Raw genomic sequence first — 24,942 nt, 5'->3', positions numbered from 1 at the left:
TTCATCTTCAAAACCGGAAATTGAAGTGATTTGCATAAATGGAGCAACAAGGGCAAACTATGATGCCACTGAGTCAAATTGATTTTCACAATCCGCTTTATCTTCATCCAAGTGATACTCCTGGTGCAGTGATTGTTTCTCAACAATTAACAGGATTTGAGAATTATTCACATTGGAGCAGAGCAATAACTATCACACTCACAGCCAAGAACAAGATTGGCTTCATCTATGGATCTTGTACCAAATCCAATCTTGCTTCGTCTTTACACAATCTTTGGGAGAGAGTAAATGCCATTGTATTATCATGGATCTTTAATTCAGTATCCAAAGAAATTTTTGGTGGGGTTGTTTATGAGAGAAACACAAGCATTGTATGGGCAGATCTCAAAGAACGATTCAATAAGGTCAATGGAATGAGGATATATGCTATACACAAGGAAATAGCCTCTATTATTGGCGTCTCAAAGTGTTGATGCCTATTATTCGCGTCTTAAGGTCCTTTGGGATGAATATTGGTCCATGGTCAATTTGCCTAATTGTGCTTGTAAGGGATCGAAGACTTATCAAGGTCTTCAAGAACAACAGAAGCTTCTTCGGTTCTTGATGGGTCTCAATGAGAACTTCATTAATGTGTGTAGGAGTACAATATTGATGATGAATTCATTGCCCAAAGTAAATCAAGCTTATTCAATAGTCACTCAAGATGAATCACAGAGACAAATTGTCTTTAGACAATACAACATTGAGGTTACTACTACATTAATTTCCACAAATAATGCAAACAAAGGGGGAAATTACAAGCGCAAGAAGCCACTGATAATCTGTGAACATTGCAATAATCCAAGTCACAAGAAGGACAATTGTTGGAACCTTCATGGATATCCAAAAGGACATAAATTCTACAAACCCAAAGGATAGTTTGGCACCAAAGGGAACAAGACAACAAATCCAGCTTCCGCAAACATTTCAACATCTAACAACTCTCAAGAGCAAATGCAGATACAAGCTCTTGTTTTAACTACAGAGCAATACAATAATCTTCTCAAGTTACTTGGCAAAGAAAACACACAACCTTCTGCAAATCTAGTAGATACTTATACTAATCTTTTTAGCTCATTTAATAACAAAAATTGGATTATTGATTATGGGGCAAGTCATCATATGACATCAAACAAAAATCTTCTTGAAGATCCTGGTGTGTATCAAAGGTTAATAGGTCGTTTGATCTATTTAACTATGACAAGACCTGATATTAGCCAAGTGATACAACTCCTCAGTCAGCACATGCACAAACCCAGAAGGTCGCATCTTGATGCTGCCACGAAGGTAGTCATATACATAAAGTTGAATCCTAGCTCTGGTTTATTGTTTCCCTCTTCAGTAAATTGGAGTTACAAGCTTTTTGTGATAATGATTGGGCTTCATGCTTAATGAGTAGACGATCTACGACATGATTTTGTGTTTTTTTTTTTTTTTTTTGGGCAACTCATTGGTATCTTGGAAATCTAAAAAGCAAAAGACTCTGTCCAAATCATCTGTTGAAGTAGAATATAGATCAGTGACAACACTTTCTTATAAGCTTTCATGGATTATTGGTTTATTCATAGACTTGTGTGTTGATTAATTGACCCCAACTAGTCTATATATGTTGTGATAATACTGTCACCATTCATATCTCGGCCAATCCTGTGTTTCATTGAGCGAACAAAAACACATCCAGATCGATTGCCACATTAAAGAGAAGGATTTTAGAAGGTATCATCAAGATTCACATATCCAGTTGAGCAGGTTGCTGACTTGATGACAAAACTATAAAACTTATGTACATTACATTATCATTAACATAAATTACCTTTTGATTTCATGTTTAAACCTAATGGTCCACATTAGTTGTTCAGTTTTCAAATGCTTCAGTCTTTCAAAGTTGGGATTTATGGCAACCATTACGCATGCCATTAAGAGCTTGATGGAAGCTGGCTATTTTGTCCCTAGCTCAAGAACTCGATTATAATAATTATACACCATCAATATTAGAGTGTCTTGAGAAGCTTAGAAGAGCCAAAAATAGCGGGAGTTGTTTCAATGGTGGAGGTAATTCTTGATCCTGGTTATAGTTTAAGATATTATACTTTTGATTCTGTTTTAGATTATAGATAAATGTCTACGTTGGTTTCAGAGACATAATATCTCTGCCTTGATGTTTTTGCAAAAGAATTTTTTGAAGCTCTCTACATGGCCGTTTGAATATTTTTTTTTTTTGTTTAAACAAGTTTGTTTTTTAGTGTGTTTTTTACGAACAATAAATGTTATAAACTCTAGGAAATTGGATTTCTATATTTCTAGGCTTTGAAACAATTATTTGGAGTTAAAGGGATTTCCACCCGGGTTGGCATTGGGTCGTTTTCGGTTGGTATCAATTACAGATCCGCTCAAAGGTTGGAAGACGACTAGAGTGACATGTATTTTTCCTTCTATTTTGAACACCGACAGTCGTTTGCTTGTCAATTAAAAAAAAAAAAAAAAAAAAAAAAGATGTGTGCTGCGGGCCAAACAGGCTCACTTTACATTTCTGTCAAGTATTGGTTAAAATAGATATACTATTTCTATTTGCTCATTTAATTATGCCTATTATATAATTTTGGTTAACTTATATGCATTTTTTGGATAGTAAATGTGCAGAATCCAAATTAATTATGCTCCTATTTATCTTTCATGAATTGATTATATCTTTTACATGCAATTTTTGAATGGTATATATGGATAAAGGAGATAATATTATAGTTTCATTATGCAATATTTTTATGCTTATAGAATATTTTGTGCATAATAATAACAGAGAGTATTTGATTAGTAATTCTATATAAGCTAGTTTTTATAGGATTATGTCTAGTGATCTATATAATTTAATTAATTAGAGAATAGCACCAGCACATCTTAATTAAATAAATTATATATTATAATCTTAGGATAACATAAAGAATATTAGACATTAATTGTAATAATTTACCTTATATAATATTTTTCCCCACAAGATTTTATTATTTATATATTAATTAGGATAAAATATCAAGTTATCATAATTTACCACAGAATTATGAATTTGAGTAAATAATTTGATAGTTTTATCAAAAGTTTCATCATAAAGAATAAATGAATCTGCTTGAATTAGGAAATGTTAGCCCACAGGAGTTTCGTGTATTAAATTCAATTTTTTAAGCATGATTTACATTGTAAAGGATTATTAGGCCTCAGTTTTAAACATAAGCATGTAACTATATTTTATGCAGTCGTACAACCTGCCAAATTTCTCTGATATTCGTTTGATATCCCTGAACTTAAGGAGATAACTTAAAGGTCTGGAAGGAGAGAGTTCTGTCTTAATTGGGGTGGATGAATAGACTTGCTATTAGGAAAGCGAACCACCACACTCACTGATACTAGTACTGTAGCGGACATCACGCTTATGAACGATGGGAGCGATCTATAGTCTCAGCGTGATGTTCTTAAGACTAGAATCTCTGCTAGTATCGTGGTGTTCTTTGATCAGCATGATAAAGGTCAAAGACTTGTAAAAGCCATTGATGATCAATTTGTTCACTTCAGACAGGTCACTGTAAGCAACCCTGATCATGAAGCTCTCATCCCTAAGGTCACTGGTGTGAGAGGTGTGCGCGAGCATATCATGCAAATGGGATATTGTGGCTCAATTGAAGAATCTGAGGGTTGAAAGTTGGATTCCTTCTGGTGCACTACATTTTGAACACCCTTCCGCATCAATATGGACCTTCAAAATCTCATATACACACACATGAGGATAATGGTCAATTATTGAAAGTAGACCATGTGGTTCAGAAGAAGGGAGACGGTGATGGAACATGGAAAAGTGCAATGCTTTGCAAACGCATGGAAAGGGAAAATATCAAGCATAAGAAAGGGTAAAGGTAAAATGCCTCCCAAGGTGGTATTAAGAAGAGTCCAAGTGTTTTTCTGTAAAAAGAATGGGCCATGAAGAAGAATGCGCAAATTTCAGAAATGGCTGCGGACAAAGGGTTTGCAAAACTAAGGACGCCAGGGAAGTGAGCGAAGCATCTTATCAGGAAAACAGATGGGATCGCATGTGGAAGCGTAGGACCTTGCTATTTTAATTTTAAGTAGTGGCTTTGTGTTTAATGTTAGAAAAGAACTTTATGTTCCAAGTTTTTCTAGAAACTTGATTTCAGTTTCAAGGCTTGTACCCTTTGGATTTCTTTAATTTCAGATCATCTTTCAACTTATTTTATAAATCTGTTGTGTTGGGATGGTCTTTGTCTGATGGTCTTTACTGCATTAATTTACAAAACAATGCACTTTGATTCAATGCATTGTGTCCACTAGCGCTAAAGATGTGTTTAATGCATGACTCCTCTAAATTATGGCACCAGAGATTAGGACATATCTCCATAGATAGAATTAAAAGATTGGTAATGAAGGAGTACTATACTCTAGATTTTACTGATTTGTGAGACTTGTGTGATAGCATAAAGGGAAAGCAGACCAACAAGTCAAAGAAAGGTGCCAATAGAAGTGTCGGACATATTAGAAATCATACATACTGAGATATGTAGATCCAGACATGGACTCGCATGGTCAGAAAAATTATTCATCTTTTTATAGATGATTACTCACGTATATGTATTCTCTACATGCTCTAAACATACGAAGCATTAATGCCTTTAAAATATTTAAGGCTGAAGTAGAAAACAATGTGGTAGCAATTAGATCGCAAGATCAGATAAAGGTGGAGAAATTATGGTAGATACACAGAGGATGGACAAGACCTGACCCATTTGCAAAGTTTCTTCAAGATCATGGTTGTTGCCAATACACCATGCTGGTTCACCGGACCAGAAGTGTAGTAGAAACAAAGAAACCGACACATTGTGAACATGGTGCGGGAGTATGCTTAGCAGCTCCAATCTTCCTAAATCCTTATGGGTGAAGCACTAAGATGGCCGTGTATATATTGACACGAGTTCAACTAAGGCTGTTCCTAAAACGCCATTGAATTATGGAAAGGTTGGAAACTGGTGTTGCGACATATGCGCATTTGGGATGCCCGTTTGAGGTGAGAATTTATAATCACAAGAGAAAAGCTGGACCCAAGGACCATTACGGGTATTCATGGATATGTGAAAGGTGTAAAAGTTACAGATTTTATTGTCCATCTCACAACACTAGGATTGTGGAATCAAGAATGCAAAGTTTCTTGAAAATGACTTTGACAGTGGGAGCGATCAAACCAGGAACATAGTTTCTGAGAATGATACATCAGAATCTCAACCTTCCCCTCAAGTGATAATTGGTTATTGTTACAGCACCCCTCAAGTACAAACGTGTGTTGAACAAAATCATGAATTCCCAAGCTGCTGAAACATTCCAGTAGATCAGGTAGTCAAGAGTTACCAAGAACTTTTGAACAGCGAGGTTAAAACCAATACTTTTTGGAATATGATGTACAACATTAAGAAGATCTACTAGACCAAGGAGATCAACAATTCCTAATGATTATGTTGTGTATCTAAAGAATCTGACTGTAAAATGGAGCCAAAATGATCCTGAGTTCTTTTCACAAGCCAGAGTGCAAAAGAATAAAATTATGGTACAGTGCATGAAGGAGAGATGAATTCTATGAAGAGTAACGAAGCTGGGATCTTGTTGATTGCCTAGGTGTAAAAGTCATGGATGTAAATGGGTTCTTTAAGACAAAAGAAGGATCCATTGGGCAATATTGAGAGATACAAGGCAAGACTCGTTGCTAAGGGATTCACTCAGAAAGAAGGAATCGATTAATTCTGTATCTAAGAAGATCTTTGCGTGTGATTTTGGCATTAGTAGCCCATTTGACTTAGGGTTTGCAACAAATGGATGTGAAAACGGCATTTCTCAATGGGACTAGAGGAGGAGGTTTATATGAAACAACCTGAAGGATTTTCCTCTAGTGATGGGTGAGCACTTGGTTTTGTAAGCTCAAGAAATCATATACGGTCAAAACAGCTCCCGCCAATGGTATTTTAATTCATGGGTAATTACTTCATTCGGTTTTGTTGAAAACCCATGGATCAATGTATATACCAGAAGGTTAGTGGGAGCAAGATATGCTTTTTATTTTATATGTAGATGATATTTTGCTTGCAACCAATGATAGGTTTGCTGCATGAGGTGAATATATTACTCTCTAAGAATTTTGATACGAAGGATATTGGTGCGCATCTTATGTCATTGGCATTAAGATCCATAAAGCAGATTTTGAGGTATTTGGGTCTATCTCAAGAAACCTATATCAATAAGGTTTTAGAGAGATTTTGAATGAAAGATTGTTCACCAGTGGCTCCTATGTGAAGGGCAATAAGTTCAATTTGAACATGCCCAAAGAACGATTTTGAAAGGGAACAAATGAAGACATTCCATATGCTCTGCTGTCGGAAGCCGATGTATGCTTAGGTCTGTACAAGGCCTGACATTGCATTTGTTATTGGAATGTTGGGACGATATCAAGTAATCCAGGTTTAGACCACTGGAGAGCTGCAAAGAAAGTGATGAGGTACCTTCAAGGACCAAAAACAACATGCTGTATAGAGTTGACGACAATCGGAAGTAATCGTTTATTAGATTCAGACTTTGCTGGTTGTGTTGATTCACGCAAATCAACATCAGGAATGTTTTCATAAGGCTGGTGGAGTTGTATCTTGGAGAGTGTACAGCAGTCCTGACTGCTACTTTCCACTAGGAAGCTGGTTCGTTTCTTGTTTTGAGGCTACTTCACATGGTGTATGGTTAAAGGTTTCATAGCTGGACTTAAATTAGGATTTCATTTCTAAACCATTGAGACTATACTACGATAATTCAGCGCTGTCTTTATGGCTAAGAACAATAAAAGTCGAAGTCAAGTAAACACATTGACATTAAGTACTTAGCCATAAGAGAGCATATTAAGGAAAGAAATGGTATTGAGCACATAAGTACTGAATTGATGATCGCTGATCCTTTGACCAAGGCATGCCACCATTGAATTCAAGGATCATGTTAGAAGAATGGGACTTCATTCACACTATGTAGTTGTTATATAATGTTTGAATAAAATCTTATTTATTGTGATGTTTCTCATATTCATGTCACCTTATTTCTTTTGAGAAAAATTCATCTGTAGGACCAAGAATAAACATAGGGTTTATTCATTAAGTAAGATTGTCATATATAAGTAACTGAGAAATCAAATGCATTGTAATACATGAAAGATAACTCCGTTTATTTTGAGGACTTTCGCCATGATTCGTGTATTGTTTCTTAATGAATAATAGTTAAAAATGGGGACCCAAGTGGGAGAATCTAACTTACGTTACCTTACATTACTCATGTAACGTAAATAACCTTTTGATTTTCATCAGTTTTAAACCTTAATGGTCCAAATTAGTTGTTCAGTTTTCAATGCTTCAGTTTTCAAACATTTGAGATTTATGGCAACCATTAAGCATGCCATTAAGAGCTTGATGGAAGCTTGGCTATGTATATTATTTTGGTCCCTAAGCTCAAGAACTCGATTATACAAAATTATACACCATCAATATTAGAGTGTCTTGAGAGCTTAGAAGAGCCAAATTACAGCTGCGTGGGTTTGTTTCAATGGCTGGAGGTAATTCTTGATTCCTGGTTTATAGTTTAAGAATATTATATTCTTTGTATTTCTGTTTAGATTACAGATAAATGTCTTACAGTCCACTAAGCCGGAAACAACATGACTACTTAATTGGCAAGTTCGGAATGATTAATTTGTATTATGCACCAACTTAAGGGGGGTTATTAAGTAATCTGTGTCGGTGTAAGCTTAAGGGCATTTGTGTATTTTGGCTTAAGGGCATTTGTCTTTATCTACCTACATAGCTGTATCTTGATTGAGAAATATGCAGAACAGCAAAATCAATTTCGTCTTCTCTCCAAAGTCCAAACACGTTTCTAATACATTCAACTGAGATCATCCATTCCCAGGGCCCCAGTTGAAGATAGATCAAAAGATTTTCTGTATGAGGCTTTACTGTGACCCAGTTGGCTGCTGCAATAATTTCTTTTAGGCTATATAATGGGGACAATTTTTAGAAATAGTAGACGTGACATGCTTTTTGTTTTATTATTATTTTTTTTTTTTGTATATTATGCTTTATTGCTTTATATATTCCTTACATTCTTTACTCACCACTTTTCTTTTTTTTATTAACTTGAATTGGCTTTTTTATTTTTTTATTTATGTTTTCATTATCAAAGATAAAGCATGTTATGCTCTACCAAAAGTATCAATAACAAATTAAAATAAGAGATATAAAAGTGCTTCTATCCTCGAACTATAACGGTTGAATTACAATAATCGAGAGAATTAAAGAATTATAAAGTTAAAGAAAAGAATTCTTTAAAATTTACAAAAATTATGTGTTTGATTCACGTTAGCTCACACACCGCGTGTTTTTAACTATAAATTTATTGAAACATATTTTTCCCCTCCAATCACGGCTAATTTGTGGTAATGATCACTATTGATAAGCTAATAGTTTACTGTTATTACATCTACTATTTCAAAATTTTCTTCTAATTATGGTTCATGTCCATGAGTTTCATTCTGGAAAAAAGTTGTCAAACTCCACCACAATCAAAGTTCTTCTCCTGAGTCTCATCATAATTCTCCTCCCCGTAATCCATCTGTTCTTCGTCAACAGTTCCTCAACACCTTGGCTGAACTTTAAATCCTATTTTGACAACATCAAGGAAGGGGGGAAATGCAACATGTTTAGAGGAAAATGGATTCCTTCTCATCAAGAACCTTTGTATACAAATGCAACTTGTCACGAACTGCATGATCAACAAAATTGTATGAAGTTTGGGAGACCTGACAGGGAGTTTCTGAGATGGAGATGGAAACCTGATAACTGTGAGCTTCCTCCCTTTGATGCAAGGAGTTTCCTGGAGATTGTGAGGGGGAAGTCTCTGGCATTTGTTGGAGATTCACTGGGAAGAAACCAAATGGAGTCATTGTTCTGTCTGTTGTCAAGTGTAAGAATTCAATAATCCTGGAAAAATGTTTTCAATGATTCTGTTTACAGCTTTGTCTTCATTTCTGAAACTTTTTTCTGCGGCATTGATTGTTTCCAGGTAAGCACTCCTGAATATGTTTTTCACAAAACAAACAAGTTCAAAAGCTGGCTGTATAGAGACTACAACTTCACTCTGGCAGCCTTCTGGGCGCCGCACTTGGTTAAAACAATCGATGCAGACCCCAATGGTCCGACATACAACCGCCTAATGAAGCTTTATTTGGACAAGGCTGATGACAGTTGGGCAACTGAGATTGAAACATTTGATTATGTAATTGTCTCAGCTGGGAGATGGTTCTATGGACCGCAAATTTTCTATGAAAATAATCAGGTTATCGGCTGCCATGAATGCGAAAGAGACAACATCGAAAAGCTGTCGATGTTTTATGGATATAGAAGGGTGTTCAGAACAACATTTAGTACGTTGATGAACCTTGAAGGGTTTAAGGGTGTGATAATGCTGAACACATTGTCACCGGCTCATTTTGAGAATGGAGAGTGGAATAAAGGAGGGAATTGTAACAGGACGAAGCCGTTTTTAAAGAAAGTGATGGGACTAGATGGAGGAGATTTGGAGATGTATTTGACTCAAATAGATGAACTGAGAATAGCTGAAAGGGAAGGGAGGAAGAAAGGAGTGAAATTCAGGTTGCTAGATACAACTGCAGCCATGCTTATGAGGCCAGATGGACACCCCAACCATTATGGACATTGGCCCCATGAGAATGTTACGATTGCTGATTGTGTTCACTGGTGCATGCCTGGCCCTGTTGACACATGGAACGAGTTCTTGCTTCAGATGTTAAGAATATATGATAGTTGATATAAATAAGAACATTTTTGTTATGATTATCCGCTGAAGTTCTTTGTTTTTATGTAGAAACCATTTGACATACTGCTATATTTAAACAATTTTTATAAAACACCCTTTACTTAAAACTCTGATTGTGGAACAACCTAAGTACTTCTGACTCTGAAAAACAGACTGCAGCTCCGCAGCAGTGTTATCAGAAAGGAAAAAGGAAATACAATGATGCCAAGATAATGTTTGACAAGGAAATGAAAGGAGTATAATCACAGTGCTCTCAAAAGTGGCCCTGACCCTGTATCAGATATGGACAAAGCTCTTAATTGGTGATAAGAACATTCATTTTATAAGGTAAAGTTTTTGTTATACTTTCATCGGTATGAGTTTAACACAACTAAAGGGATAAAAGAATACCCAGATCCAACATTTCATTGGTTAATCTAAAAGACTAATCTGCTTGTGGGTACAGATGAGTTTTAGAAATGCTCACAAAAGTGTCGGTGATAAGATAAGAATACCAACATTAAAGCAAGAAGATTCTTCTTTCTTTGTAGAAAAAAAAGATTGTGTGTCAAATGTGGACAAAAGAATAAGCCAATCGGAGTGCAGGCTTTTCAATCATCAATACTTTGCTGATAAGCCACTCCATTGTCACAAGCACTAATTCAATTAATCATCAATGTCCAGAATTATATACTTCCATCTCAAGACAGCTTAATGCTAACAACCATGAGGTGACTTATTGTAATCTTCATCAAACTTACGGTGGCTACCAGCTAGAAATAGTTGACAAGATCAGAAACCACTGGCCCCAGCTTTCTCTAGAAACCCTCCTGCACACTCACAAGAATAAAATCAAACTAGCTAACTTTTCCAACAAGGAAAAAGTACATGGAAACTAATTTTTTTCAAGCTTTTATTAAGAAACTTCAACTTGAAATAATAAATTATAGCATGGTTTTTCAACAACAAAGGAGAATCAGTCTGTTTACAGCTAAGGTGGACTATAAAGCTTTCAATAATTAACATCATAATATCGGCATTTAAGGTAATAATAAAGGACTGGGTTATATTTTAATTGAGCATTATGATGCCTCACTTTAAAATAAAGCTGTTTTATGATGGCAGTTTGTGGTTTAACCTAAGAATATTTACCTCAAAGATAAAATCTCTAACCCAGATTTCATGTTCAAGATTTAAGAAAACAGATCAAACTGCATCCATATAAATTTAATCCCAAATGCAAAGTTTCTTACTTGACACTACACCATGAAGGTTTATGCCACTGAGCTCAGTTGGAAGATCACACCTTACAACACTCAGAGAAAAGTGTCCTTACTGGCTCTTATCCTGATTCTCTTCGCCTTTATCCATCTCCTCACAAATAATTGTCGGTCACCCTTGCTGTTTCGTTACTTTAAAACTAGTGATGTGAGAGGCATCGCACTGGAGAAGAAATGTGACATTTTTAGCGGAAATTGGGTTCCTCATCCTGAAGGGTCTTACTACTCAAATGAAAGTTGCCATCTGATGATCGACCAGCATAACTGCATGAAGTTGGGGAGACCTGATAAGGAGTTTATGAACTGGAGGTGGAAACCAAATGAATGTGAGTTACCTCTGTTCAATCCGGCTCAGTTCTTGGAGCTTGTTAGAGGGAAGTCCATGGCATTTGTTGGGGATTCTGTGGGGAGGAACCAAATGCAATCATTGTTGTGCCTCTTATCCAGTGTAAGAGCTTCCATTACTCACTATACCATATATAAATTGCTTTGAATGATCTCATGATGAACCCCGTAAAGTAAAGATTAGCATATTGCAGACTTAACTTCAATGGCCAACCATCCATCGGTATTTCATCCGTACACCTCCCAGCCTAATAATGTTTCATGCATTTTGCAGGTGGCATATCCAGAGGATATTTCTCACAAGTACTCATCAAACACGGATTATTTTAAACGATATTTCTATGCTGATTACAGATTTACTTTAGCAATATTCTGGTCCCCATTCTTGGTTAAATCTAGTGATGCAGATCCTAATGGTCATTCCCTCAACAGCCTCATGAACCTCTACTTAGACGAAGCTGACGAGGCATGGGCGAAAGAAGTTGAAAATTTTGACTATGTGATTGTTTCAGCTGGACAATGGTTCTTCCGCCCTTTGATATACAATGAAAATAGTAAAGTTATTGGGTGCCATAAATGCTTTATAAAGAACATGACAGCCGTTACCAAGTACTACGGATACAGAATGGCCTTTCGAACTGCATTTAGAACTCTTCAAAGCCTTAAGAACTACAAGGGTATAACATTTCTGAGGACATTTTCTCCGTCGCACTTCGAAAATGGTGATTGGAATAAGGGAGGAAATTGTGCAAGAACAAGGCCGTTTACAAGCCAAGAAATGAAGTTAGAAGGGTATGCAATGGAGTTCTACTTGACACAAGTGGAAGAACTACGGGCTGCAGAGAAAGAAGGGACGAAGAGGGGTTTGAAATTTCGATTACTCGACACTACCGAAATTATGTTGTTGAGGCCAGACGGGCATCCAAACCAGTATGGACAATCACCGCATAAGAATGTGGCAGTAAATGATTGTGTTCATTGGTGCTTGCCAGGCCCCGTTGACGCGTGGAATGAGTTTTTGCTTTATATGATGAAGACTGAACGTCAGAGGTCGCTTCAGGGGAGGCTTTAATGAAAAATTCTTGCTGTAAATTTGATACAATTTTTATTTTATATATATATTTGAAACACTGGATGGATTTTTTTACCTGTAAAAACATATGTCCTTTCATTTATAATTTGTAGTGAAGAAGAAAGAAAATGGGTTTATTCTTGTGATTCTGAGAATTCTGTGATTCAGAGCATTCCCATTTGTTCCCTTTGAATTTTACCTTTCTTGGTTCAATTGACTCTCAATTTCATTTCCAACATTAGTGTGCTGATAATGAAATAATGTAAAAAACATCAGATAAATTAGTATCAACCCTTCATTTTCAGAGAAACTGCAGAATTGCTGTGAGAATGAAAGAGGAGTGAAGAGGAAGAGATAAAGAGAAGAGGCAGTAGCCCCACTCACTGTTGAAACTAGCAGCCAAACAAATCACAAAGTAAATATGAAATAAAAGAAGAACACAAAAATATACCTTTGTTCATTCCCTTTTCAAGAAACTACATCCACCATTCAAATAGATTGATTTTTTTTAGTATTAGAATACTACAGAATACAAAGATGAACAATATCAACAGTTTACTCTTTTCTCTCTATTTTTGTTTCACAGGTTAGATTTCTTACTATTACAAAAAATACATAATAAAAAACCTAACCCCTGAATGAGTATCCGTTAAAGCTAAGAGAAGTATACACCATATTCAACACTCACTAGAAATAAATACATTTCGATGCGACAAAGTTACTAAAAGAATCACTTGCAGAAGAACGACATTAATGTAGAAACTTTTTGAAACAACTCAGTGTTAAATAATAAAAAATAAAAAAAATTACATAACTGTTGGCTGGATTGTTCAACAACCACACCAATTTTCCAGGAAAAAAGAGTGGAAGTGAGGCTACAAGACCCGGAAATTTTCAGGGTATTTTGTCTAAAAACAGAACATGAACAGAAGAACAAACTGATGAATTAAAAGGGGAATCTGCAGAAAGTTTTTCAGCTTTCTTTGCTGAATTTTCTATTTAGGTTTTTTTTTTTCAATCACATATGATTATAATAATTGTTAATTATATTTAATTAATATAGAGAAATCAATTATGTTATTGGTGGCTGATCGATATTAAAATTTAAAAAGGGTGATGCTATAGGCACCCCACTAATTCTCTGATTAGCCCCCGATTAAAATAAATCTATATTCATTTCAAAATTACTCTCAAATATGGATTTTTTATAAAATTAAAAAAAAAAAAAATCACTTCTTTGTATGTAATACCTAAAGGAATTACTCATTCAATGGACATACAACTCATAAAACAACAAATGGGTATGAATTTTCAGTTTGTACATAATGTGATTAAAAATGTTTGTGTTATGGAAAAATTTTGATTTTTATGGATATTGTTTCATTTTGAAATGAAATATATATATATATCCATCGAACGAATGTTGAAAGATAAACATGTTGTACGGTAAAACCATCCAGCATGAATTTACACCACATGTCATTCTTGCATGCCATGGATTAACGTCACATGTCATCCCATATTAAGCATGCCTCATCTACAAGTCTCTCAAGGATAAGCTTCACGTATGCCACGTGCCACTCCACTTGAAGCTTACTTAACCAGTAAGTCCATCCCAAGTCGCATGTCACAATGTATGGGAATGACTTCAGTTATACGTCTCTTATTTTCCATAGTGTCATAGAGATCGAATCCTTAATTTCTCTTACAACTGATTTTACAACCACCTCATTTACATTGGGAGAGAAATGTCTGTATTTATGTACTACAAACTGCAAAGACAATAAGAATCACAGTGGAGATATGATTTGCTTCTAACATTCAAACTACTTTAAAAGCTTTTTGTCCTTCGTATTAGTTTATCTATTATTTTCGTATTAATTCCGCATTAAATTGTTGGTTTATAGGTTTCGACAAGAAATCCACGGAGTTGTTGCAAGAAACTGCATCAACAAAAGAAATATTGAAGTGTGGTGCAGGCTATGGTTTGAATGCTATTAAGTAAAAAATTCGATGATTGAATCTGAATTTGTTTCATTTTTAACACAATGTGTTGATAATGAAATAATGAAAACCATAAATGAACGAGGTATTACAAAATTTTCAAGGCAACGAAAATGAAAACAAGAGAATGAATTTGTAAATGAACACGGCTATACCTCTCTTGCTTCAATTAACTCCCAATTTGTTTCATTTTTAACACACTGTATTGATAATGAAATAACGTAAAAATGACTGGATAAAATCTGCATCAATTCTTTAATTTCATAGAGAGAAACTGCAAAATCACTAGTGAAAAAGAATGAGGGAGAAGGGAAAGAAAAAAAGAAGAGACAACCCCAACGAGTTGACTTGACGGTCAAAGAGGTTTATTGCCTTCATTGACTTTTTGGGTTCGAACCTTGGGGTCACCTATCATATTGTGACTTATCTGATCATTTTAGCTTGTATGGTATTCAATGGACTTCGGGGATTAGTTAAAATGTATGCAAACTGATCCGAACAGTCCGATTACAAAAAAAAGAGATAGAAGAGACAGTAGCCCATTTGGCATTGACACCCGATTACCAAAAAGAGAAGAGACAGTATTTTATTAAGAATGATTAGGGTGTTTGTGTGTGTGTGTGTGTGTGTGTGTGTGTTTTTTGTTTTAATAAATGTTGTATATTTTTGAAAATATTAGAAAATACAAAAAATGACAACGTATTTGACATATTTATTTGAAAAGACAAAAGAAATTAATAAAATATATAAAATCTTTGATTCAATATTTCTAGTTATTCCATCTCTTTCAATTTTCAAATGGATTTCACCGACTAACCCTTCTGCTTGTGCCTACCAATAATTATTGGTATACATTTCTTTTTTAAATAACAATAATATCAAAAAATAATATGTATGTATATCTATTTGTTGAAGTATAGTGATAATTTTCATTAGAAAAACACAACAGGAGTATATACCTTGGTTGGCTAAGGATACAAATATTCCTTTATGATTAAGAAACAGGTTGTTCGGACCAAAAAAATTAAAGATTAGTGAGGCCCCAGATTGAGATCGACACCAGGCCCTCCATGTGCTCGTTTTTGTACATTCTCCTTCATGCATTTTGTTAATTTGACATTCATAATTTGGTAATAATATATGAGTACTATTACTTGTACAAAGTAATATGTCAAAAATAAGTATTTGTATGTACAATATTATGGTTAAGATTGGAGTAAAGTGTAACACTCAACGAGAAATTCTTGGTAAGTGCAAGTTATTAGCTGTGTTGACTACGTCTTTACTGTTTGTACACACCATCCGTCATTCTTACCAATTGAATGATTGGTGAAGTGCTCGGATTGCGGTGATACGGACGGTTCACTATCTACAAATTCATGAGAAGTCCACTAAACTTTCTCATTTAAAGAAATGAGAAATCGTAATAAGGTTTCTGTAGGTAAACTTGCAAAAGGTTCATTATTGAAACCTCTCCAACAAAACGAACCTGCGAACTTGTCTTAAGATTGGGGGCCTAGAGGCCTCGTGCCCGTGCGCTCCCACCAGTGCTGCGGTAAGAGGTCTTTGCACTTATGATTATATTATGGTTAAGACTGGAGTAAAGTGTAACACAATGTTAACGTATTGTTACATGGCCATGAACAGAAGAATCAACTTGACCGACATTGCGTCTGTCAGCTGATCAGAATTTTCCTCCAAGTATCAGCTTCGTGAATAAACATACTTTACATTAATATTGGTGATGGTGGCATGGCAACAATAATTTGACCAATTATTGAACGCATGAAAACATGACAATTCCCATTTTGATTAAACTAAACTACTTGACATGAGGAAATTATTTTCTTGAGAAGGAAAAGCTAATTATAAGGCCATCGTCAGCATTATAATTCATTAATATAAGATAGAAAAATGATAAGACAAAAAAATCAATGTGGACAGGCTGTTTTAGAGTAAACTTACCACCTTCCTGAAGCAATTTCCATAAAATACGTTCTTCAGCTACCAAAAATTGTAGCCATATATCAAATTCAATCGCAAACGCGAAGTTTCTTAGTTGACAAATACTCTACACTATGAAGGCGTATACCACTGAGCTCAGTTGGAGGGTCATACCTCAGTACAACACTCAGAACAAATTTTCTTTACTGGTTCTAATTATCTTTACTCTCTTCGCCGTTTTCCATCTCTTCAAGAATAATTATCAGTCGCCGTTAACTTTGCTATCTCTGAACATGAAAACTAGTGATCATGTGAGAGGCAGCGCACGGATGAAGAAGAAATCATGTGCCATTTTTAGCGGAAGGTGGATTCCTTATCCTGAAGGGCCGCCTTACTACTCAAATGAAAGTTGCCGTTCGTTAATGGACCAGCATAACTGTATGAAGTTCGGAAGACCTGATAAGGAGTTCATGAACTGGAGATGGAAACCAAATGAATGTGAGTTACCTCTGTTCAATCCAGCTCAGTTCTTGGAGCTTGTTAGAGGGAAGTCAATGGCGTTTGTTGGGGATTCTGTGGGGTTGAACCAAATGCAATCGTTGTTGTGCCTCTTATCTAGTGTAAGAACTTTCGATATTGCTCATTACACTATTTACATATACATTTCTGTTTCGTAACTATCCATCATAAAACATTTATTTATTCAGGTAAGAGCTCATATTTGGAGAAGATCATGGTCATACCATTAAATTTGATGTGGAAGAACATAATAGTTCATAAGATTGAGTTTTGTTATTTAAATTAAACTTCTACTCACTGTTTTATTAGACTTTAGGANGGAAGGTGGATTCCTTATCCTGAAGGGCCGCCTTACTACTCAAATGAAAGTTGCCGTTCGATAATGGACCAGCATAACTGTATGAAGTTCGGAAGACCTGATAAGGAGTTCATGAACTGGAGATGAAAACCAAATGAATGTGAGTTACCTCTGTTCAATCCAGCTCAGTTCTTGGAGCTTGTTAGAGGGAAGTCAATGGCGTTTGTTGGGGATTCTGTGGGGTTGAACCAAATGCAATCGTTGTTGTGCCTCTTATCTAGTGTAAGAACTTTCGATATTGCTCATTACACTATTTACATATACATTTCTGTTTCGTAACTATCCATCATAAAACATTTATTTATTCAAGTAAAAGCTCATATTTGGAGAAGATCATGGTCATACCATTAAATTTGAGTGGAAGAACATAATAGTTCATAAGATTGAGTTTTGTTATTTAAATTAAACTTCTACTCACTGTTTTATTAGACTTTAGGATTATTAGAATTGTTTTCATGCTTAGTTTATGCTTTGATTAATTGATTATGGAATAAGATTTCGTTTGAATTCGTTCAAATGTGGTTGAAAACATTTAAACTTTTTGGTAATTGTTTATTTTTTCATATAATTGATTGCTAGAATAGACTTAGTACTATTAGTTGAGAGATTTTAAATTCAAGTCTCTTCTCGATTGCTAATAGGGATAGTCACTAGAACTTTTACCTGGTCGATAGTTTCAGGATCGTGAGAAATTAGTTGAAGTATACGTAAACTCGTCCAGACACTGTCAGTCATCAAAAAAGAAAATAAACTTAGTACTAAAAGTTGCTTAGACTTGGAAAATTATGATGGATGATGGAGTTTATAGGTTTACGATAAAGTATTTCTATCAGATAATTAACAATAAGCACATTTTTCTGATCCATTAAATTCTGAAAAGTTCAGTTGTTTATCATATACCTCACAGCCTAATACTATATCTCATGCATCTAATTCAGGTGGCATATCCTGAGGATATATCTCACAAGTACTCATTAGACTCAAATTATTTTAAGCGACATTTCTATGCTGATTACAGATTTACAGTAGCAAATTTCTGGTCCCCGTTCTTGGTTAAATCCAGTAATGCAGATAATGGTCATTCCCTCAACGGCCTCTTGAACCTTTATTTAGATGAAGCTGATGAGGCATGGGTGAATGAAGTTGAAAATTTTGACTATGTGATTGTTTCAGCTGGACAATGGTTCTTCCGCCCTTTGATATTCTATGAAAATAGTCAAGTTATTGGGTGCCATATATGCGATATAAACAACATGACAGCCATTGCCAAGTACTATGGATACAGAATGGCCTTTCGAACCGCCTTTCGAACTCTTCAGAGCCTTAAGAACTACAAGGGTACAACATTTCTAAGGACATTTTCTCCAGCACACTTCGAAAATGGTGATTGGGATAAGGGAGGAAACTGTGTAAGAAAAAGGCCATTTACAAGCCAAGAAATGAAGTTAAACGGGGATACCATGGAGTTCTACTCAACACAAGTGGTAGAACTACGGGCTGCTGAGAAACAAGGGAGGCTGAAATTTCGATTACTTGATACTACTGAAATTATGTTGCTAAGGCCAGATGGACATCCAAACAAGTATGGACAATCACCTCATAAAAATGTTACAGTGAATGATTGTGTTCATTGGTGTTTGCCAGGCCCCATTGACGCATGGAATGAGTTTTTGCTTTATGTGATGAAGACTGAAGATCAGAGAAGAGATGGTTCCAGACTTTGACGGGAAGTTAATTGGAAAAACTAAGAGCTCTCAATCTGTTTCATTTTCTACATCAAGGTGCTAAATAATTAAATAACGTAAAAACCCATCAGAATATGAGTAATACTACACATACATCATTTTCATACAATATTTTTCATACAACATTATGTGACAAGATATGATTGACTAATTTAAAGTTAAAATTAAACTTTCACCCAATTACATCTTGTCACATAATGTTGTATGAGGAATATTATATGGGAATGATGTATATGTAGTAGTATTCTCAGAATATAGCTTTAAAATAGGCCGAGGAAGATGGCCTACCTTCTCAAAACTATATAAAGAGCGAAATATGATTAAAACGGGAGACTGCAATGCGAAGTCAGATTGTTAATTAGAGAGTACATTGATTCAACCTATCTACACCATGAAAGGCCGTTATCCATCAAATATAATAACCGAAATTTATATATTTACTATTGTTATTGTTGTTGTTGTTTTCTATTTTAATTAATTTGAAGGAGCCATGGCACCTAAAACCCATATGGGTCAACCATCAAGTTGTCTAAAATAGTAAACAATTACAAAACTAAATTATGGAGGGACTCCTCACTCTCTCTTCAATAGAGAATTAATTAATTAATTAATTATATATTAAGTATTGATGCGTATTTTGACACTAACGAGATGTACGCAAACCTTCAATGAAGTTTGCATAAAGGATCTACAGGAGACCGAGAAATATGAAGTATGATATTGAACCTGTAGTATGATACTGAACCTGTGGGTTGAAAAGAAGTATTAAAGAAAATGAAATGCGAAGAAGAAAATGCGTAAACATAAATAAATAAATAAACGAGAGCAATTTTTAAAATAATTCGGATGCAATAAGCAATTCCTACGTCCAATGTTATTTTATTTATGTATTTACAAGAAGTACTTGCTCTACAGAGACAATTGTTGTAGTGCTCTTGTCAAAATAAGATGTCGGATCCTTGATTTGGGGTTGGAACCCCCTATTTGTAGTGTTCCGATGATAGTCTTTGGTGTGAAGTAACCCACATGCAAGTGGACATGCGGTATTGCACTAATTAGCTTATAAGTTAAGTAATCCATATGACATGTGGTTTGGACTTGAGGGCAACTTGCAACGTTAAGGGTGAAATACTCCACATGCTGATTGACATATAGTCTTGGAAAGGTGGTTGATTTTCCTCCCCTTAAAGGCTTAAAACTTCACATGATTTCTAAAGGAAATGTCTTCTTGAAAGCTAACACATGTCCCAATGACAAGGCATTTTAGGGAACACGTGGCAAAGACTCGGTCTGCATGTTTTTACCACCCAACGTTAAGATTGATAGATTTGGATATGTCACACTTTCATGGTACAAATTAATTCATCAAATTTTTTTAATAATTTACAAAAATTAGACCATATCATAAATTTAATCAAATAACTATTAATATGAATGAATTTTTTAGTTCTTTTTATGAGGGTAGCTTTAGTATTTGATATAAGAGTAAACGACTCTTTCACATCCAAATAATGACCTAATGACACATTTCCATCTAAAATGTTTCAAAATAAAACTTTAATATAATTTCACAAACTGAATGGTACCCTAAGTCTATATCTATATCATCCCTTACCTAAATCCATGCCTCTGCAATCCAAATATTGAAAAAGAATTTGTTTTCAGCAGGTTACATGTTTATATTAGTTTTTTAATTAAAGTATTAATGGATTATTTTCTCATAAATCAAATGGTTTTGTCATTTCTTCCCATAACGTAAGAATCATCAGATAAAGTAGCATCAATCCTTCATTTTCATAGAGAAACTGCAGAATTACTGTAAGAAATTGATACATTCTAAAAGAATCATTTCATTATGAATGATTTATTTTTCTATTCTTCTAGGAATTACATTAATGTACAGAACATTTTGAAACAATTTAGAGTATAGTAAATTTTTTTTTTTTTTTTAAATAAAAAAAAAAAATTACATAACTTTTACACTATCAGATTATTGCTTAAGACCTATAATATGTATACTAGAGATGTTCTTCAAAAAGAAAGCTTGATGAAGACAGCAACATGCAAAGCTAAAATGTAGAGCACAAAAGCCGACCTCAGAAGCATGAGCTTCTGCTGGCTCTCACTCCGGCCTCCAGTGTAATAAGGAAGTTTATTATGAGCGTCGCTGGTAAAATCTGCAGAAGAAGATCCTTTCTCAGAGTTGGTCCTCCCAAACCGGTTTCTCGCTTCTACATTGCTGCTTTCAATTCTCCTCCACAAACCATTCAATTTTTCTAGTTCCATCTCTTTCAAATGGATTTCACCGACCAGGCCTTCTGCTTGTGCCTACCAATAACATGATATTGTTTACATATTTGGTCTTAGAACAATAGGGTCGAAAAAAATTTTTAATCTTTATATAAATTTAACTGACCTGTTTCGCTGCTAGTTGCTCAATGAGGCTGTGAAGCTGTTTGTCTAACATCTTTTCTCTCTGAGCTGCAAATAGTAGTTGTTTAAAATCAAAATTGTAGATATAAGTTATTACTGCTAAAAAAATGTGGCAACATTTTCAGCCATTACAGGTACAATGTCTGTGTAATTCCACAGTAAGCAAGAAATTTAATAGACAGTTTCTGTAGCTTTACGAAAAGCCAAAAGAAAATGAAATTATATTCCCAGGCCAAATGGTAATCACTAGGTGATTCATATGGAAGTAGGTAAACGAACAAAAAGAAAAATGAAAAGCATTATTGAACCTAAGCAAAAGTCCTAAAAGACTTCTGAGGTGAGAAACAATTTCAAGGGAAATCAATTTTTGAGAGTGTGGTGTAAAAAAAATTGCAGTAAGGTAGTTTACTAATAACATGTGGAATCAAAAGTGAACAATTTTTTTTTTCTCTTTTTTGGGACAGGAAAGTGATTTTACAAACGTTTGCTGGTACAATATTTTTAGTCCTCAATATCCTGCTGAAGTATGAGAACTAAAAATCTTTCGCAGAACTGCATTCACCCAGCTTCCAAATTCATCAACTACAAAACCAAGTTTGCACATAAAAACAATAGTGAACAATGCAAGCAGAGTGTGACTGATACACATAGAGCTAATCCTTGAGATAAACACCTATGTTGATCAATAATGGGCATAAGTTCTTCAAGAATCTAACAATAGTTATCAATGACACAGGAAATATTGAAGAGATACCATATACTATGTTAGAACCTCAGCAACTAGCAAAATTATCACAATTCGGTATTAAAAGCTCTAAAACAAATCAATTTAAAAGATACCTGGGGAAGGCTGCTTCAGTGCATTATGCTGAACTTGCGCCCACTTCTTCTCCAATTCCTGAACTACCTCTTCCATTGAACTCTAAGAGTATCAAACAATTTTTCAGCATCAAAAGCAGCAACAAACACCCATATTAATAACTGAAAAAATGAAAACTAAATTAGAAATAAAACGTTAAAGATGAAACTGACCAATTCCTTGTTTTTGTCTTCTAGTTTTCTTGTTAGAGAAGACTTTTGAACTTCTGTATCTTCTCCGGTTTCATCTGCCTTTTTGGATTCAGCTGCAGATTCAATGAGCCTTCTCTGTTTGCTGGCAAGCAATGCAGTTTGCCTGCTTTCCAGTTCTACTTCCAATTTTTTTTCAATTTCATCCATTTCCTATAATCATAAATAAATAAAGTAAAACTTCTGAAGCCACAGTGAATAAATTTGGTTTAGACTTTTACTTTTACCCACACCATCAGCAATGTAAGCAAAATAATTTCAGAAAATTAGAAAACAACCCAAAAAGGTTTCTTACAAAGGAATATGCTGATATATTTCCATGAGTTAAAAGGAAAAATTATAACTAAATTGGTAAAACAGTAATGAATATGCCCATAGAATCATGAAATTTATGAGCGCATCATGCAGAATTAAGCTTTGAAAAGTTAGTCCAGACCTCTAACTTTCTTTGAAGTGAGTTCGCTTCCTGAATTTTCTCCAGTATTTTACTTTCACAATTTGATATAGCCCTTGCATATGCCGCATTTTCTTCCTGCAATGTTACCTCTCTCAATTGGGCCTGGTCACAAGTATCATAACAATTTTCAGGAACAATCTTAATCGTAGGTCGAAGTATCTATATGAATACCTAATCATTCAATAACAGAACTATACTATCAGGGAAACACTCACGAACTATTTAAGACCAAAATAAAAAAACCCACATGAGAATTAGCATAAAGTTTATGAAAGATACAAACTTGTACACACAGACACAAAAACAACAACCAAAACAAAAGACCCAGATAATAAAATCAAAAACTTTAACTAACAAACTTGTTCAAAGAAAAAAACAAAAAAAAACCTGTTCACGAGTAGCAGAGTGAGAATTGAGCTGGAGGGCAAGAGCGGCATTGGAGGCAAGCGAATGGGCATGAATGTGAGGGAGGCGTTGGGCGATATCAGGGGGAGGTAATCTGAGGCGTAGATCTTGGATCGAACGGCTGAGAGAGGCGGCCTTTCGGTCAAGTTGTTGAACGTAGTTCTGTTGTTCCGGTGTGAAGAGAATAGGGATTGAATAATTGGAGTCTTGATGTTCATCGTCCTTGTGGGCTCCGACTACATCTGCTGCCCATGCGAATAATCCCGCCATATCTCTCCCTTTGCTTTCTCTCTGTTTTGATCTCATATTAATTTTTGCAGTGTTGTTACCAGATGAACCGGAATTTTGATACCGGTTCAAACCGGTCTAATCAATTATCAAGTATTTTAATTATTAAAAAAAATGTTATACTTTTCTTAAATAATCTTTTGTGTTATATTAGCCTCGCCACTAAAAAAAACAAAAATTAAAAATTAAAAGATACAAACTATAGTGACAAAGAACAAACAATGCACAAATCTTTATACTGATCTTCAAAATTAATTATATATTGTTTCGTAAATGATATTTTTCGTTCAAAACTAATTATATATTATCTATAAATGATTTTCTCTTCCGGTATCTATTATCATGGACAGCGATTCCGAATATCCTTCACTTTTTTTAGAACCTGGAACTTGAAACATAAGTTCTGTTCCAGGTACCCAGGTTAATTTTAATTACTCCGTATTTTTTTTAAATGACAAATATACCCCTAAAAAATTACAAGTACACCCTTATAGTTTACAAAAATTATAATTCAGTCTTGATTCCTACTCGGGTACCCAAACCTCGATTCTAGTTTCTGGTTCTAGCACTTTAGGAATCGAAACCGAACTTGAGAATTCTGGGTTCTAATTTTCCAAAACCGAAACCAGACCTTAATGGGGTTGGTTCCGGTTCTATCTTTTATGCATGCTCACCCTTAATCATGGTTTATCAATAACTACCTCGGTGATAGATAATTTTAAGAATAATATTTTCTAAAATAAAGATTTATACTTTTTTGCAACTTACATTATTATATTTATTATTTTCTAACCATAAGAAATACTTCAAAATGCACCACAAAATGTTATAGAAATATAATGGCCAGGATTCTCTCACAGAAAAAGGCCCAAATCCAATTGGATAATCCCATTGTACCCAGTAGATGGTCTTATGGGCTAGGAGGATCCAAGTAACGACTTGATCCAGTAACAAATGTTGGGAAATAATTTGTAGCCTCCATCTTTTACTTTTAGTGGGGGTATAATTGTCATAAAAAAATTATTTTTCTTTCACTATATTTTTTTATTTTCAAAACTTTATATTTGCAGTTATAGAAAAAATAAAAGAAATTTAGG

The 24,942-nt window shown here is 34.8% G+C and overlaps 4 protein-coding genes across 4 annotated transcripts; 3 read left to right on the top strand and 1 right to left on the bottom strand.

Moving 5' to 3' along the window:
* Nucleotides 1-8,482: 8,482 nt before the first annotated feature.
* On the top strand, nucleotides 8,483-10,028 carry LOC116137775 (protein trichome birefringence-like 19). The gene is made up of 2 exons (XM_031423472.1): nucleotides 8,483-9,075; nucleotides 9,175-10,028. Exons 1-2 carry the CDS (start codon nucleotides 8,620-8,622, stop codon nucleotides 9,937-9,939), a joined length of 1,221 nt encoding a protein of 406 aa, XP_031279332.1. The 5' UTR covers nucleotides 8,483-8,619; the 3' UTR covers nucleotides 9,940-10,028.
* Nucleotides 10,029-11,046: 1,018 nt separating this feature from the next.
* Nucleotides 11,047-12,794, top strand: LOC116137774 (protein trichome birefringence-like 19). Its single transcript, XM_031423471.1, has 2 exons — nucleotides 11,047-11,655; nucleotides 11,827-12,794. Exons 1-2 carry the CDS (start codon nucleotides 11,194-11,196, stop codon nucleotides 12,622-12,624), a joined length of 1,260 nt encoding a protein of 419 aa, XP_031279331.1. The 5' UTR covers nucleotides 11,047-11,193; the 3' UTR covers nucleotides 12,625-12,794.
* A 3,912-nt stretch (nucleotides 12,795-16,706) lies between these two features.
* On the top strand, nucleotides 16,707-19,262 carry LOC116137745 (protein trichome birefringence-like 19). Its single transcript, XM_031423442.1, has 3 exons — nucleotides 16,707-17,192; nucleotides 17,555-17,671; nucleotides 18,388-19,262. Exons 1-3 carry the CDS (start codon nucleotides 16,707-16,709, stop codon nucleotides 19,171-19,173), a joined length of 1,389 nt encoding a protein of 462 aa, XP_031279302.1. The 3' UTR covers nucleotides 19,174-19,262.
* Nucleotides 19,263-21,084: 1,822 nt separating this feature from the next.
* LOC116137786 (unconventional myosin-XVIIIa) lies at nucleotides 21,085-23,841 on the bottom strand. The gene is made up of 6 exons (XM_031423487.1): nucleotides 23,540-23,841; nucleotides 23,132-23,254; nucleotides 22,660-22,848; nucleotides 22,468-22,549; nucleotides 21,611-21,675; nucleotides 21,085-21,522 (listed from the first exon to the last, which is right to left on the bottom strand). Exons 1-6 carry the CDS (start codon nucleotides 23,825-23,827, stop codon nucleotides 21,226-21,228), a joined length of 1,044 nt encoding a protein of 347 aa, XP_031279347.1. The 5' UTR covers nucleotides 23,828-23,841; the 3' UTR covers nucleotides 21,085-21,225.
* Nucleotides 23,842-24,942: the final 1,101 nt, after the last annotated feature.

This window comes from Pistacia vera, unplaced genomic scaffold (genome assembly GCF_008641045.1).
Source record: "Pistacia vera cultivar Batoury unplaced genomic scaffold, PisVer_v2 Contig333, whole genome shotgun sequence".
NCBI classification, from domain to species: domain Eukaryota; kingdom Viridiplantae; phylum Streptophyta; class Magnoliopsida; order Sapindales; family Anacardiaceae; genus Pistacia; species Pistacia vera.
Note: the sequence above shows the minus strand (reverse complement) of the source record. Positions and strands in the feature narration are given on the sequence as shown.

Coding starts and splice junctions, on each gene's coding strand:
- LOC116137786 (XM_031423487.1), bottom strand. CDS start 23,827: ATGGCGGGATTATTCGCATGGGCAGCAGATGTAGTCGGAGCCCACAAG. Junction 22,550..22,659: donor AAGACAAAAACAAGGAATTG/GTCAGTTTCATC, acceptor TGATACTCTTAG/AGTTCAATGGAAGAGGTAGT. Junction 21,676..22,467: donor ACTGAAGCAGCCTTCCCCAG/GTATCTTTTAAA, acceptor TACTATTTGCAG/CTCAGAGAGAAAAGATGTTA.
- LOC116137745 (XM_031423442.1), top strand. CDS start 16,707: ATGAAGGCGTATACCACTGAGCTCAGTTGGAGGGTCATACCTCAGTAC. Junction 17,193..17,554: donor TGTTGTGCCTCTTATCTAGT/GTAAGAACTTTC, acceptor AATGAATGTGAG/TTACCTCTGTTCAATCCAGC. Junction 17,672..18,387: donor TGTTGTGCCTCTTATCTAGT/GTAAGAACTTTC, acceptor CATCTAATTCAG/GTGGCATATCCTGAGGATAT.
- LOC116137774 (XM_031423471.1), top strand. CDS start 11,194: ATGAAGGTTTATGCCACTGAGCTCAGTTGGAAGATCACACCTTACAAC. Junction 11,656..11,826: donor TGTTGTGCCTCTTATCCAGT/GTAAGAGCTTCC, acceptor TGCATTTTGCAG/GTGGCATATCCAGAGGATAT.
- LOC116137775 (XM_031423472.1), top strand. CDS start 8,620: ATGGTTCATGTCCATGAGTTTCATTCTGGAAAAAAGTTGTCAAACTCC. Junction 9,076..9,174: donor TGTTCTGTCTGTTGTCAAGT/GTAAGAATTCAA, acceptor GATTGTTTCCAG/GTAAGCACTCCTGAATATGT.